Source organism: Lampetra planeri, chromosome 26 (genome assembly GCF_965212315.1).
Source record: "Lampetra planeri chromosome 26, kcLamPlan1.2.h2, whole genome shotgun sequence".
Lineage (NCBI taxonomy): Eukaryota > Metazoa > Chordata > Hyperoartia > Petromyzontiformes > Petromyzontidae > Lampetra > Lampetra planeri.
In genome coordinates this window covers 10,168,120-10,183,127 of record NC_136132.1, presented here as the reverse complement: position 1 = coordinate 10,183,127, position 15,008 = coordinate 10,168,120, and the positions used below count along the sequence as shown (strand labels likewise).

Genomic DNA, 15,008 nt, shown 5'->3' with positions numbered 1-15,008 from the left:
CCAGCACTTGCCCCAAAAGTTCTGTGAAGTCTATACGGGGGATCTTTGTCTTTGCATCGCGAGACCAAACCCTCTGCCCCCCGCCCGACACCCCCCACCGTGAGCGATTGCGACGACTTGGGGAAGGCATCCATCCAGCCGTGGATAGACCACGTCTAATCATGACGATTCATGCGACCAGGTGCGTTTGTCCAGAGCCACGTGCTTCTTTGAGGGCCCCTCCTCCCTCCCTCCCGTCGGCTTGGTTTTTATCCAGCAGGGGGATGATCAGAGGAATTTCAGAGCTGCCGCGGCTGATGATGAACACACTGGCACATTGCAACAACCAGTGGGGAGCGGTGGTGCAGCGGTTAGCGCTACGCTGCCCTACGAACCTGGCGACCCGGGTTTGATTCCCGCTCACGGCCAACACCCAGTGACGATTATTTGAACCGGTCAAGGGCCTCCCCTAGGTCGACTTAGCCTCAAATGAGTACCTGGTGCGATGTGTAAATATCGCCACTAGGGAAACAAAGGCGGTCGGGCGCGGTGTTGGCCACCCACCCTCTCGTGTGTTGTGCCGGCCGTTTTAGCTGCTCGCTAACAGCACTGCTAATCCTACATAATACACGAGCATAATATGACTTTGATTCCCCCCCCCCCATCACCTACACATTCCTCAAGTAGTGACTAATCCCATATCTGCATTTGCCATAAATATGCTAAATCCCTCTGTTGATATGAAATTCCTTTGTCAAGGCGCCCTCCTCCTCTAACCCAGCTTAAATATACGCTGCCAAGCTTGGTGGTGTTCATTCAGACGCTGTCTTTCCGACAGATCTGTTCTTCACCTGAGGACGGCTGCTTGCGTTGTGGCCGAAACGTCGTGAGAATTGTATTTTATTGTTTAGTTTTAATTATTTTATTACTTTCCTTCTACGTGACTTTACCGAAAGAACCAAGAAGACCTCGAATCAGGTTCCAGAAGATCATAAATGGGCAAAGACAAGCCCCAAAGGCAACGCCATGCCCTCTTCTAGATATGGGCTGATCCACGAAAGGATTATTTCCTCCAGGACAAAGAACGGTATAATGAAACAGCGTTATAAGAGGCAGCACTGTAAGGGGTATGCCTGTAATAGGCGACGTTTCGGGCCGTGGCACTTCTTCATAGTCGGGAGTGTTTATGATTACACCGGCGGCTAGAAAACAAAGACACAATTCAACTTTGGAAGCAGCTCCTGCGGCATTGCTTTATTTTTTTCTTTGAAACAAAGAGCTGTACAAGCATTCAGAACACAGTGAAATATACATTGCCATTCAATACTTGTGGCGTGGTTTCCTGCTTATGTGCTCGAGTTGTGGTAACTCCCACCAATAATATATGAAATGATATGGAATCCTAAGGTGTATAATGAGTCGACACATTACCTCGTTACTCTCATAATCAGGTGACATTAAACGTTAAAACTCTCTATGCAGCATTAGGCAGGATTGTGTGCTTTTCTCTCTCTCGACAAAACCATGCTAGTGCACGTGCCGTGCCGTAGCCTAGTTGCTGTTCTGCCATGTGCCGGTGCCACTTTGCGCACATGACGACGAAGGTGACGACGAAGGTGACGGGTGTCGTGACAGTCACTGCACGCTGGTCCACTTGTCGTCGAGTTCGTATCCCTTCATCTTCTCCCGGACGAAAGCATCGAACTCCTCGTTCAGCGCCACCGTGAACATCGTCTTCCAGTCGCCCACGGTCCCTGCGAGCGAGTGAAGGTGCCATCGTTACAGCCGCTCTGCCCTAAGAAGCTCCCACCCACTCAAGCTCAAGCATGTGGTGCGAAACGTTGGAACATCGGCGCTGTACAAAACACATAGTGGCACAACCACCCCCCCCCCCAATATAATTGCTGGAAACTTTACGTGAAAGTAAGTTCAACATAAAATACAAAAATACCTGGGAGCTGGATATAGATTGAGAAAAAACTTCGTAAATCCTACCAGCCAGAGGTTTGCTTAGATCCAAAAAGTGTGAAGTGAGCAACACGGAGTATCTGTACGTGAGCCCCGCCACCCCCCCCAAAAAATCAGTGGTTGCTGGAGATTACGTCATCGCTCCCGCTGCAACTAGCCAATCGGCTGCCAGAAAAACAATGCTGACGCAAGATGGCTGTCGTTGTGGCAATATGACCGCCGTGACGTAAATGTGAGCGTTGTACGAGCATGCGAGGTGCTCGCTAAACGGGAAGCGGTAGTGGTGGCGGTTAGCGACGCAGCTCACGGGCCAACATCGGTGACGATTATCTGAACCGGTCCTGGGCCTCCCCTAGGTCGACTCAGCCTCAAAGAAATACCTGGTGCGGTGTGTAAACATCGCCGATGGGGAGACAAAGGCGGCCGGGCGTGGTGTTGGCCACCCACTCCCTCGTGTGCCGTGTCGGCCTTCAGAGGTGCTCGCTAACACAAATACAAAGATCCCCCGTATAGCCTGAACAGACTATTGGGGCGAGTGCTTTTAGTGAGCACCTATAATGGCCGGTATGGCACGCGAGGGGGTAGGTGGCCGCACTACGCCCGGCCGCCTTTGCCTCCCTTCGTGGCGATGTTTACACTCGCTAACACACACACAATCACACATCCATCGGTGCACCTCCGCGCACCAAAACTCACCCTTGCGCATGAACTTTTGCCCTCTGTCGAAGTAGGTGGTTGGTACCTGAGGATGAGAAAGATAAACATTTTATTTTCACGCAAACTGAGTCTCCGAGACAACCGCAACCCAGGCGATTACGACGACTCGTCGGCCTCCTGCTGCGTTCCCACGCTCACGAGGACGCAGACCAGAGCCGTGCCGGACCGGTCAAGGGGCAGGGCCCGGCTCACGTTGACTCTCAACAACCCCGCGAGAAGAGTCTTCACAAACGTTGGGAGGATGGAGCGTGCGCCGCCGCCGCCGCGTGCTCGAAGCCACCGGTGTGACTATCACTCGCATCAGGACATCGACAGCCGAGCCACGTCGTGCGCGCGTGAGCCAACGTCACTCGACAGAGACCCATGGCGATACAGCGAGCCGCGAATCAATTGCTCATCGTCCTAGAATCTCACCCAGACCCAAACAACACTCCACCCAACTTGCTGCCTTTAACATTCCTTCTAGATTTGAAGCTTTCGTGACTGCAAGGATTCATACTCTTAGGTTTTTTCGGTAAAGTCACGTAGGTAAAAATAAATATAATAGAAATAACATTCCTCCTCCTACTCAAACCACCTACTCAAACAACACTGGTGGTGAAACCATCAGCTGCATCAGGACATCGACAGCAGGCGGATGCGCCACCCCACCTTAACGAATGGAAAATTTAAAGACGCAAGCTATGGTAGAGCGATTGTGGCCATACAACCCAAACTCTGGACCGCATAACAAACCAATGTGATCTACGCTCCTTCAATGGAGGATGAGGAACAGCAAAACACGACACGAACTCTCTCTCTCCTCGACGTAGACCTCGACGTTGGCGTCTCGCTCCTGAACGTATTGCCGATGCCGTGATGCGCACGAGTCGAACAGAACTGGGGTTAGGATCGGGGTCGAGATCATGGCTTGCAGTAGGTTTCGTACCTCGCTGTAGTTGACCATGTTGTTGTTCTTCATGCTGGAGAAGCTGCAGTGGTCCACCACGGCCTTCAGCTTTTCGGCGTCCAGCTTCTTGCCGAGGAAGGTGGCGATGCGAGTCACCGAGCCTGCCAGGTCCTGGGGGGGGGGGGGGGGGGGGTCCGGGTGGGTTGGGGGTGGCGGGGGTGGTTTGTGGTTTAGCGAGTGGATGTGTCGGTGGGGAGATGTTTACTGCTTCGCCTGGTGTACAGAAGGAGGTCGAGGGTTCGACCCCGACGCCTGCTGTATATTTGGAGTTTGCATGTTTCTCTCTCCTCGTGGTCGCGTGGATTTTTCTCCGGGTCCTCCGGTTTTTCCATCCACATTGAGAAACACGCGTTTAGAGTATTTGACTGCTATACAGTTCCACATTGATAAGCCACTTCGTTGAGCTATGTAGCTCAGTGGGTCCTACCTGGAAATATTCAAATAGTTGGTTCGTTAGTAGCCTCCCCTAGGTTTACTCAGCCTTATACATGATTACTTTGTGCGATGTAACATCAGCGCTGAGAAGACAAAGGCGATCAAGGCGTGGCATTGGCCACTCACCTTCCCCCCATGTACCGTTCCTGCTTTCATAGGTGCTCGCAAACAGCACTCGACCTAGCAATGTGTTAAAGACATACAGGGGATCTTCGTCGTTGAGTGCCTAAGTGAGTCGATGTGTAATCCAGTGAGTGGATGGTTGTATGTATGTATGTTGAACTTCTTTATGACTGCACCAAGCCAACCTTGCTAATCAGATTTGCGGGAGTGAAGAAATGTGTGATTGGATGGGCGATTGAGTGGGTGAATACGTACTGTATGTGAGTTGTGAGTGCAGTGGGGAGTGAGCGAGTGGGCGGTTATTATGAGTGACCACATACGAGTGGGTGGGTGGGTGACTGAGTGGATGTGTAATAAAGGACTCGATCCTGGGTCTGTCTCCGTTGTCCTTTATTTGGGTTCTTACACTTTTCCCACACGGCCCTCGCTCAGAGCTCTCCCCTTGGCAGCTCCATAGCTGCCCTCGCTCCCGTAGCCTCCACACCTCTGCAGCTCCGCTGCAGATCCCCTGTGCAGTCCTCCGGCTGCCCTCACTGCAGCTCCACCGCTGCCCTCACTGCAGCTCCACCGCTGCCCGTCGTTCCCCCGCGCTTGGTCACCGCTGGCCGACGGTGCCAAGTCTTACTCTCCGTGTGTGTGGCGATCTCGCCACTCCTCGACCTCCGCCCTGCGTGGCCTCACTCTAACTCTATCTCCCACACTCTCCCGTCTCTTCCGGTATCTCTCCCTGAAGACCTCACCCCTCTCTCCCACGTGACCTAACTCCTCCCCCCCATGACGTCATATCCGCGAAGCCGTTAACGCCCGCATTACACCACCCTCCCCCGTAGAGAAAATCCAGCCGACCTCGGCTGAACAATAACGAGACAAGTAATGCGAGCGAACACAACCATCACACATTCAAGGACAACGAAGCATACAATAAATATAACAACAACAACAAACACAACAGTAAAATTCAACGAAATGTAAGGGACTTTGAGCGCGTTCGGGTCGCCGGTCCGTCCCGGACGGGCGGCGGCCCTCCTGCAGACCGGGAACGTGACGGGGTTTTAGAAGCGACAGGATGAAGTCCTCCTGTCGCTATTGGAGGCCCGTCAACGTCCCGGTCCCGTGTCCCTGAAGGCCCAGCGTCGGGGGTGCGTCGCGATCGTGTCTGCGACGGGGTCGGAAGGGCGGCGGGGCTCGGAGTCCCCGCAGCCGTGGTAGGCACACCCCGAGCAGAGTCTCCTGTCTCCAGCAATGTCACGGCCGGCTTGTCTGTCCTGGAGGATCCTTCCGTGGCACGTCCGCTGACAAGGCCTCCTGCTGGGGCGGACCCGGGACGCGGGCCCAGCAGTCCCTGGTGTAATGGCCTTTACGGCCGCAGCGGAAGCAGTCGATGTTGTTGCGCCGTGCCGCAGGCACCCCGTCCCGACGCTCCCGTGGCGGTGGCGCAGATCGTGGCCCCGGCGTACTGCGGGCCGACCACTGAGCAGAGGCGGCTGTCAGCTCCTGCGGGCCCCCCCCGTCAGGAACGTACACCGCCTTCTTGGGATCCCATCCCGCGGCACCTCCATCGACGATGGGCCCCCCCCGTCCACGCCGTGACTTGCTTCCAACGGCGCAGGTTGAACTGGGCATCAAGACATTTAGCGGCCGCCCGGGACGTAAGCTTTTCGTGGCCACACACCGGCATAGGAATCCCCAAATCCCGGGACAGCTCGAGCATCTTACCCAAGATGAGAGGTTCGAGCAGGTCAGGCTCCGTCTCCGGGTATGCAGCCATGGCCAACTCCAATACCGCACCCCTGTATGCCACCGGCGACTTCTCGGGTGCTCGCTGACGTTGAACAAACCGGCGATGAGCATCATCCGTTGGCTCATATGCATCTGCCATCTCGTCGAAAACTCCTCTCAATGTTTTCTTCTTCTCGGCCTTTATGGAGCGGAAGAATCTCACCGACTCGTCATCGAGAAGAGTCGGTAAAACCTCCAATGCCTCAGTGTCCATCCACCTTGCTGAGCGTACCGCCACCAGAAATCTGCAGGCGAAAGCACTCCAATCGCCCCCGATGGAGAATTTTTTGACGGTCGTGAGATGACGACCGACTCCTTGTTGCACCGTCCTCAGCCGATGACTCACCAGGCGGCATATTCAAAATGGCGTCGCATCGCAACGTGTTCAAGATGGCGGCCTCTCGCCGCGGAGAGCGCAAGATGGCGGCTTCCCACCGTTCTTCTCCTGCCACGCCCAAGATAGCATCTTCTTGCCGCGTGGCCAATGGCGCCGACAGCGGAGGCAAGGCAGCGACGTGCGGACCTCCATCGGCTCTCCCCAATGCCGTCCTCGGCGTGACGAGCTCGCACAATTGCGCGAGCACGATTTTCAGTGTCTCCAGCTGCGCCGCCATCTGCGTCCATCGCCCATCCGCGTCCTCCGGTGCAGACGGGTCCACCGACGCGGCGACATCTTGGACTCCCGGACCCGCACTTGTTCCCGCACGGATCTCCTCCTCCATCGCAGGCAGGTCGACCGCCCGAGGAAGGTCGTCGTCGTCGGATGATGTAGCAGATGATGGCGCAGGAATATTCTTTCTTCTGAGCTGTTTTGACATGCCGTTTCACTTCTGACACCAGTGTAATAAAGGACTCGATCCTGGGTCTGTCTCCGTTGTCCTTTATTCGGGTTCTTACACTTTTCCCACACGGCCCTCGCTCAGAGCTCTCCCCTTGGCAGCTCCATAGCTGCCCTCGCTCCCGTAGCCTCCACACCTCTGCAGCTCCGCTGCAGATCCCCTGTGCAGTCCTCCGGCTGCCCTCACTGCAGCTCCACCGCTGCCCTCACTGCAGCTCCACTGCTGCCCGTCGTTTCTCCCGCGCTTGGTCACCGCTGGCCGACGGTGCCAAGTCTTACTCTCCGTGTGTGTGGCGATCTCGCCACTCCTCGACCTCCGCCCTGCGTAGCCTCACTCTAACTCTATCTCCCACACTCTCCCGTCTCTTCCGGTATCTCTCCCTTAAGACCTCACCCCTCTCTCCCACGTGACCTAACTCCTCCCCCCCATGACGTCATATCCGCGAAGCCGTTTACGCCCGCATTACAGATGTGTGGGCAAGTGACTGGCTGAGCTGTTGATTGAGTGATTGGGGTGGGTGAGTGAGCGAGCGAGCGAGGGAGTATATCGTACTTTGCGCAAGTCTTCATAGGCGATGAATATTATGTTGGCTTTGTCTCTCACGTCCATCCAGGTCTTGATGTGCTCGAACCAGGACCCAAAGGAAACTGCATCATCAGCAAAATGTGGAGGAAGAGGTTAGCACGGTTGGCTACGTAGGTTGCGAAAAAGTTTCACATACATAGATACAAACTCATTACCGTTACAAGTGAGCCTCAAATCACTCACGCTCTCGGTCACAAGATCCAACAACTGAAATATTTATACTCTTTGGTTCTTTCGGTAAAATCACGTAGGTAGAAAAATAAAACAAAATAAAAATAATATATCACGATGTTTCGATCGCAACACAAGCGGTCGACCTCAGGAGGAAAAAATAATCTAACAGTTTCACTGTGGATTCCTGCAGTCACGAAAGCTTCAAATCAAGATTGAAATATTTATGTTTTGTGCTTTTTAGATGATACCGCGAAACAATAAATCGCCTGGTTGTTGGAGAATACAAATGACGAAACTCATACGTGGCCAGTACGCGTCCATCAAATATCCATCTCTTCACATTAAAATATATCGCAGTGTTCTTTACACATCCAAACCAGGCGCACACGCACGGCCTTCTAGGAGTCAGCGGTAGCATTGCTTTCAGGAGAAGCCCAAGTGGTTTGGTTTCGACGGCGCAGGGTCTCATCAGAATCAGGTTTGTCTCGGAATATATGCTCACGTTGCTCTCCTGTCACCATAACTACCCCACCACTTGCAATAACCCCACTCTTTATTTTGACCACTATCATAGTACAATCATACCTCGGTATATGACCGCTTTGGAATAAGTCGAATTTGGAATACGTCGTGTTTTGACGAAAAAAAATTGTCTTGGGATACGACGTCTTGCTTGGGATACGACGCGCTTGCTAGAACTTGTATGGGTCAGGATGAGTCACCGCGTGCCCTGTTCACGACTCATCACCATCCTCGTAGGCTATCAACTCCTCTCAGCAAGGTAAAGTGATTTTATTTTAGTTTCACTTTATTTGTATTTATTTATGCATTTATTTTAATTTATGCATGCATTTTAGTAATAAATAGTGTCTAAATTATTTTATACAACCCCCATTAATGTATAATATGCCATATAAAATATAATTTCTTATACTCTGGAACGGATTATTTCCTTTCCCTTTATTTCTTATGGAAAAAATTCGTTTGGTAAACGTCATTTACGGTATAAGTCCTACCTTCTGGAACTAATTAACGACGTATACCGAGGTACCACTGTATTACTATTTTATAATTAGAGTATTGTAAAGCGCCTTCGATTAAGGCACTATATAATAAACTTTTTAAAATATATATAAGATAATAGATCCGCCAAACGTCACTGACCAGCGTGATGATGTACGCTTAAACAATCCTCATGACCCAACGTGGTGTGGGGAAGACGCCTTCCATCCAGCAGTGGAGGTGTGGATGACGAGTAACGTCTGATCACAATTATCCGTGCATGTATGTTGCACTTCCTTCGCACCTTACGTGGCCAGCCATGCTAATCAGAGGCGTGATGGTTTTCCGACACACTGGGATCATGCGTGGGGTGGGTAAAGTGCTGGGAGCAGTTGCACACGGAGCACAAATGAGGTGAACAAACTCTTGCCCTACTGCTTCTATCCATGCCACTCAAGCGAAGGTGTTCAGCTGGGCACTTGAGTTAGGCAGTGACAACAACATCGGCTAAGTTTATCTTCAACAATCGTGACATCGGGCAGCCAAATCAAGTTTTTACAGATTTATACAAATCTCTTTAAGCTCTCCCTTCACTCCACTCTCTCTCTACTCCACTCCAAATTCTCTCCCTCCACTCCCTTCCTCTCTACTCCATTCCTCATTCTCTCCCTCCACTCCCTCTCTACTCTACTCCACTCCACATTCTCTATCTCCCTCCACTCCCTCTCTCTCTACTCCACCCCGCATTCTCTCCCTCCACTCCCTCCCTCTCTACTCCACTCCACATTCTCTCCCTCCACTCCCTCCCTCTCTACTCCACCCCACATTCTCTCCCTCCATTCCCTCCCTCTCTACTCCACTCCACATTCTCTCCCTCCACTCCCTCCCTGTCTACTCCACTCCCCATCCTCTCCACTCCCTCTCCCTTTCGCAATCCCTCCGCGTGCTCACGTTTTTCGTGCATGAAGTCCGACACGAAGCCCTCGAACGACTCCGGCTTGCGTAGGAATTTCGCCATGTTGTGAAAGTGGTAGAACGATATGAGCGTGTCCTTGGGGTTGCGGTACACGTAGACGACCTGAGGGATAGGGAGGCCGCAGAGAGGAGGGACAGGGGGGTTCATAAAAATGTAAGGGGGCAGTCAGGATACCCTCCCCCCTCCGTCTCCCACCACCTCCAAAATGTACATTGGGGAACCGCGACACGTGGAGAAAACAAAGATGTAGGTGTGCGGGTGGTGGTGGTGATGGTCGTGATGATGGTCATGCGTCGGGGTAGTGGTGGTGATGTGTCAGATAATCCACGTGTAGTGTACACACAAGAAGATTCCTCTATAGGCTGATGCAGCTTATTGGAGCAAGTGCTGCCAGCGAGCACTTACGGAGGCCAGCACAGCTACGAGTGTGCGGGTTGCCAACGCCACAACCGGCCGCCTTTGTCTCACCAGTGCTGATTTTTATACACAACCGCCATTCACCACTAAGTGTCGGTGACGTCACCATGGCGCTTGCGCCAGGCTAGGTGCGCTTTGAGGGCCACGTGAAGCATCGAAAGCCCGCTACCAGGAGGTCACGGGACACACCCAGGTGTCACGGGGTTTTCTAAAATGATTGACAGATGCACCAACTGTCCTCCACACTGTACCAACTTGTTTTGCGTTTTAGCCGCCCAGCGCCCTACTTGCCACAGAAGCCGATCTAGAAACCGCTGGTACCGGTCATCGGCAAGTCTACTCAGCTCCACATCTTTCTGTTCAACGTCAGTCCATCTCTTCTCTAGCACGGGCCTTGCCTGTTTAGCTCATTCAAAGACAAAGATCCCCCAGTAACAGCCTTAACAGGCTGTTGAAGCAAGTGCTGTTAGCGAGCACCTATGAAGGCCGGCACGGCACACAAGGGGCGAGTGGTTAGTAACCATGCCCGGCCGCCTTTGTCTCCCGAGTGGCGATGCTTACACACCGCGCCAGGTTCTCATTTGAGGCTGAGGCCATCTAGGTGAGACCCAGGACCGGCTCAGATAATCGTCACCGGTGTTGGCCGTGAGCGGGAGTCGAAATTGGGTCGTCCAGGTTCGTAGCGCGCTAACCGCTGCACTACCGCTCCCCACTCAACAACAACAAGTGCCATTCGCCACTAAGTGGCGGTGACGTCACCACGACGCTTGTGCCAGGCTATGTGCACCTTGAGGCCACGTGAAGTGTCGAACGCCCGCTGGCAGGAGGTCACGGGGCAGACCCAGGTGCCAAGGGTCGACTGACTGACATGACCGAAATGACTGGCTGATGCACCACCTGCGCCCCCTACTGTGCCAACTTGCTGTGCTTTAGCCACCCGGCGCTCTGCTCATTGTTGTGAGCATCGCTCCTCTGCCCTCTGTTGTTGTTGGAGGGCGACTGCCTCCAACTGCCCAAGTAGCAGCGTCCTTCACAAGCCTCCTCCACAGAGGCCGATCTTGACACCGCTGGTATCAGTCATCGGCATGTCCACTCAGCTCCACGTCCTCCTGTACCACATCACTCCATCTCTTCTCTAGCCCGTGCCACACACCCACAAAGATCCACCGTATAGCCTTAACAGACTGTTGGGGCAAGTTCCATTAGCGAGTAGCACCTATGAAGGCCGGAACGGTACACGAGGGGGTGGGTGGCCAGCACCACGCCCGACCGCCTTTGTCTCCCCAGTGGTGATGTTTATACACCGCACCAGGTACTCATTTGAGGCTGAGTCGACCTAGGGGAGGCCCAGGACCGGTTCAGATAATCGTCACTGGTGTTGACCGTGAGCGGGAATCGAACCCGTGTCGCCGGGTTCGTAGCGCAGCGCGCTAACCGCTACACTACCGCTCCCCACACCCACACACCCCCACACACCCCCACGCACACCCACGCACACCCACGCACGTTCGCGCTCACCTTGCCCTTGCCCTGCATGATCTGGGTCGGCGCGAAGGTAGCGTACACGTGGGTGGTGGCCAGCCGAGGAGACTCGCGGTTGTCCAGGTAGCCGGGGGCCGTGGCCAGCTCGAGCCACGGCGCGCGCTGCCAGTTTGGCACCGACTCCACTTTTGAGATGTCACCGTCGTTCAAGATGAGACTCAGGATCTCCTGCATCCACGTGGTGCCTGGGTGGGGGGAGGGGGGCAGGGAGGGAGGGGGGAGGGGCGGTGGGGTTGAGTTGAGGACACGATCGGGAGATGAGATCCAGATGCTGTGCTGCGAGATGCGTGCGTGCCGCGATGTTGACACCGGACGCGCCCTCTGCATGCCTCAGTGTGTCTCTGTGTGTGTGTGTTGAACTTCGCACTGTACGCAGCCTACGGTGCTAATCGGAGATGTATGTATGTGCGCATGTTGGACTTCCTTCGCGCCGTACGTAGCCAACCGTGCGGGGGACGGACAATAAACTAAACACACAAAAGCAGGTATTAATTCTAGATTTGAAGCTTTCGTGACTGCAAGGATTCATACTTAGTTCTTTCGGTAAAGTCACGTATGGAAAAAAGTGAAATTAAAATTAATGAAAATAAAATAAAAATCACGACGTTTCGGAGGCAACACAAGTCTCCGTCATGACGGTCCCACCTGATGACGGAGACTTGTGTTGCCTCCGAAACGTCGTGATTTTTATTTTATTTTTATTAATTTAAATTTCATTTTTTCCCTACGTGACTTTACCGAAAGAACTAAGAGTACACAAAAGCAGTTTTAAAGACATGTGCTGTCAATCTAAAATGTGTTTGCAATCTTCGTGCCCGGGTGGGGGGACCAGTGTCACTTGACGGTGCACCCATCCTGGCACACAAGCGTCGTGATTGCCATCGCTGAGTGGCGAATGGCTGTGGCTTTGTTGTTGGCATTGTTGTTGTGTGTGTGTGCTTGCGTCGTAGAGTCGCACACGTGTGTGTGTGTGTTTTTGCCAGTGTGTATGGCCGTACGTGTGTGTGTGTATGGTCTCTGTGTGTACCTCTGTTTGTATATCTCTCTCTGCATGTCGCTATGTGTACACGCACACGTGTGTGTCTGCGTCTAGGTCGACTCAGCCTCAAATGAGTACTTGGTGCGGTGCGTAAACATCGCCGCTAGAGAGACAATCTGTTAAGGCTATACGGGGGTCTTTGTCTTTGTATTTGTGTATGTATGCAGTTTTGTGTATCTCTGTGTCTGCACATCATAGAAATCGATAGTTCAGTTGTTGGCGCGCTGCGCTACGAACCCGGCGACTTGAGTTCGATCACGGTCAACACCAGTGGCGATAATCTAAACCGGTCCTGGGTTTTCCCTAGGTCTACTCAGCCTTAAACGAGTACCTGGTACTCATTTACTCAGGCCACACAGGCAAACTGGGCGTGGTGGTGGCCACCCATCAACCCCTTTGCGCGGCGTTCCAGACCTCGCAGGTGGCTCGCGAACAGCGCTTTCACCATCAGCCGTCGTGTACGACACGAGGGGGGGGGGGGTGCGTTGTCTTTGTAGCTCGGCAATGCCTGTAGTTTATTGAGTGTCTCTGTGTGCATGTGGGTCCTGTGTGTGTCTCTCTGTGTGTGTCTCTCTGTGTGTGTCTCTCTGTGTGTGTCTCTCTGTGTGTCTCTCTGTGTGTGTCTCTCTGTATGCATGTGGGTCCCTGTGTGTGTCTCTCTGTGTGTGTCTCTCTGTGTGTGTCTCTCTGTGTGTGTCTCTCTGTGTGTCTCTCTGTGTGTGTCTCTCTGTGTGTGTCTCTTTGTATGCATGTGGGTCCTGTGTGTGTCTCTCTCCCCCTACTCTCTCTGTACAGGATGTTTAACGTTCCCTCTGTGTGCGTGCCCCTATGTGCGTGCGTGTGAATGCGTCTCTATGCATGTGGGTCCTGTGTGTGTGTGTTTCTCTCTCTGTGCATGTCTCGCTGTCCCTCCGTGCCCCTGTGTGTCTCTTTGTATGTCTCCCCCCCCACCTCTCTCTCTGTACAAGATGCCTCTGTCCCTCTGTGCCACTGCGTGTGCGTCCCTCCTTACCGGACTTGGGGTAGGTGACGTTAAAGACGTCGTCCTCGCGCACAGGGAAGTTCTTGGTGTACGCGAGCCCCTCTCGCGAGATGACGTCCCCGGGGAACAGGCAGCCGTCGACCTCCAGAACGGCGTCCGTCATGTTGACGTCTTCTGCAGGCGGGTCCATCGCTACTCGCTGTGTCGTCTCGGCTCTCTCACGCGGCGGGCAGTAAAAGAGATCTGTTACCCAAACTTGGCAAAGACGGCGAATGGGCGAGGGGGGCTCGCTTCACCCTTTTTATACGGTCCGCTGCCCACGTGACACGACGTCACAGTGCCCCGGGGAGGGTGGGGGTATCTGATGCTCTCCACTTGGTCGCGGCCCTTACGGGGGGACCTTAACCCGTGCTGCGTTCTCTTATCTCCGTATGAGGTGATACGAAGCAAAATAAACAAGTGTTTTCTTTTTACAGCCTTTCCCAATAATGATTAACGTTTTTTTTGGTTTAACAGCAAGCCACGAGGAATGTGCAAGTCTTGAGAATTCATGTACTGTTATCGATTAGACACAACGTATATATGTGTATCGATGATATCCATCGTGGGTCGGAGAGAGAGGGAGGACCACGTGCGTTTATAGAACGCACGCTTCAGAGGTTTGGAGGGTTGGCGGCCGTTGGGGCGGGTGGCAGACGCGAGATTGGTACGCGTCAGAGGGCCATGTACACCGTGGAGATGGAGCGATGAAATCAGCTGGTGTGCGTGTGCTGGAGGGATTGCTGGGGGAGCGGTGGTGCAGCGGTTAGCGCTAAGCTGCCCTACGAACCTGGCCACCCGGGTTCGATTCCCGCTCACGGCCAACACCCAGTGACGATTATTTGAACCGGTCGTAGGCCTTCCCTCGGTCGACTCAGCCTCAATTGCGTACGTGTGCGCGGTGTGCAAACATCGCCACGAGAGAGACAAAGGCGACCGGGCGTGGTTCTGGCCACCCACCCCCTCTTGTGCCGTCCCGGCCTTCATAGGTGCTCGCTACCAGCACTTGCCCCAACAGTTCTGTGAAGTCTATACGGGGGATCTTTGTCTTTGAATCGCGAGACCCAACCCCCTGCCCCCCGCCCGACACCCCCCACCGTGAGCGATTGCGACGACTTGGGGAAGGCATCCATCCAGCCGTGGATAGACCACGTCTACTCATGACGATTCATGCGACCAGGTGCGTTTGTCCAGAGCCACGTGCTTCTTTGAGGGCCCCTCCTCCCTCCCTCCCGTCGGCTTGGTCTTTATCCAGCAGGGGGATGATCAGAGGAATTTCAGAGCTGCAGCGGCTGATGATGAACACACTGGGACATTGCAACAACCAGTGGGGAGCGGTGGTGCAGCGGTGCAGCGGTTAGCGCTAAGCTGCCCTACGAACCTGGCGAACCGGGTTCGATTCCCGCTCACGGCCAACACCCAGTGACGATTATTTGAACCGGTCATGGGCCTCCCCTAGGTCT

General features: G+C 53.8%; 1 protein-coding gene across 1 annotated transcript; it reads right to left on the bottom strand.

Moving 5' to 3' along the window:
• Positions 1-1,206: 1,206 nt before the first annotated feature.
• On the bottom strand, positions 1,207-13,793 carry LOC144727722 (sulfotransferase 2B1-like). The gene is made up of 7 exons (XM_078606762.1): positions 13,537-13,793; positions 11,462-11,670; positions 9,502-9,628; positions 7,342-7,436; positions 3,593-3,724; positions 2,644-2,689; positions 1,207-1,733 (listed from the first exon to the last, which is right to left on the bottom strand). The coding sequence occupies exons 1-7, from the start codon at positions 13,694-13,696 to the stop codon at positions 1,615-1,617; spliced, it is 888 nt and encodes a 295-aa protein (XP_078462888.1). The 5' UTR covers positions 13,697-13,793; the 3' UTR covers positions 1,207-1,614.
• Between the last annotated feature and the right edge of the window lie 1,215 nt (positions 13,794-15,008).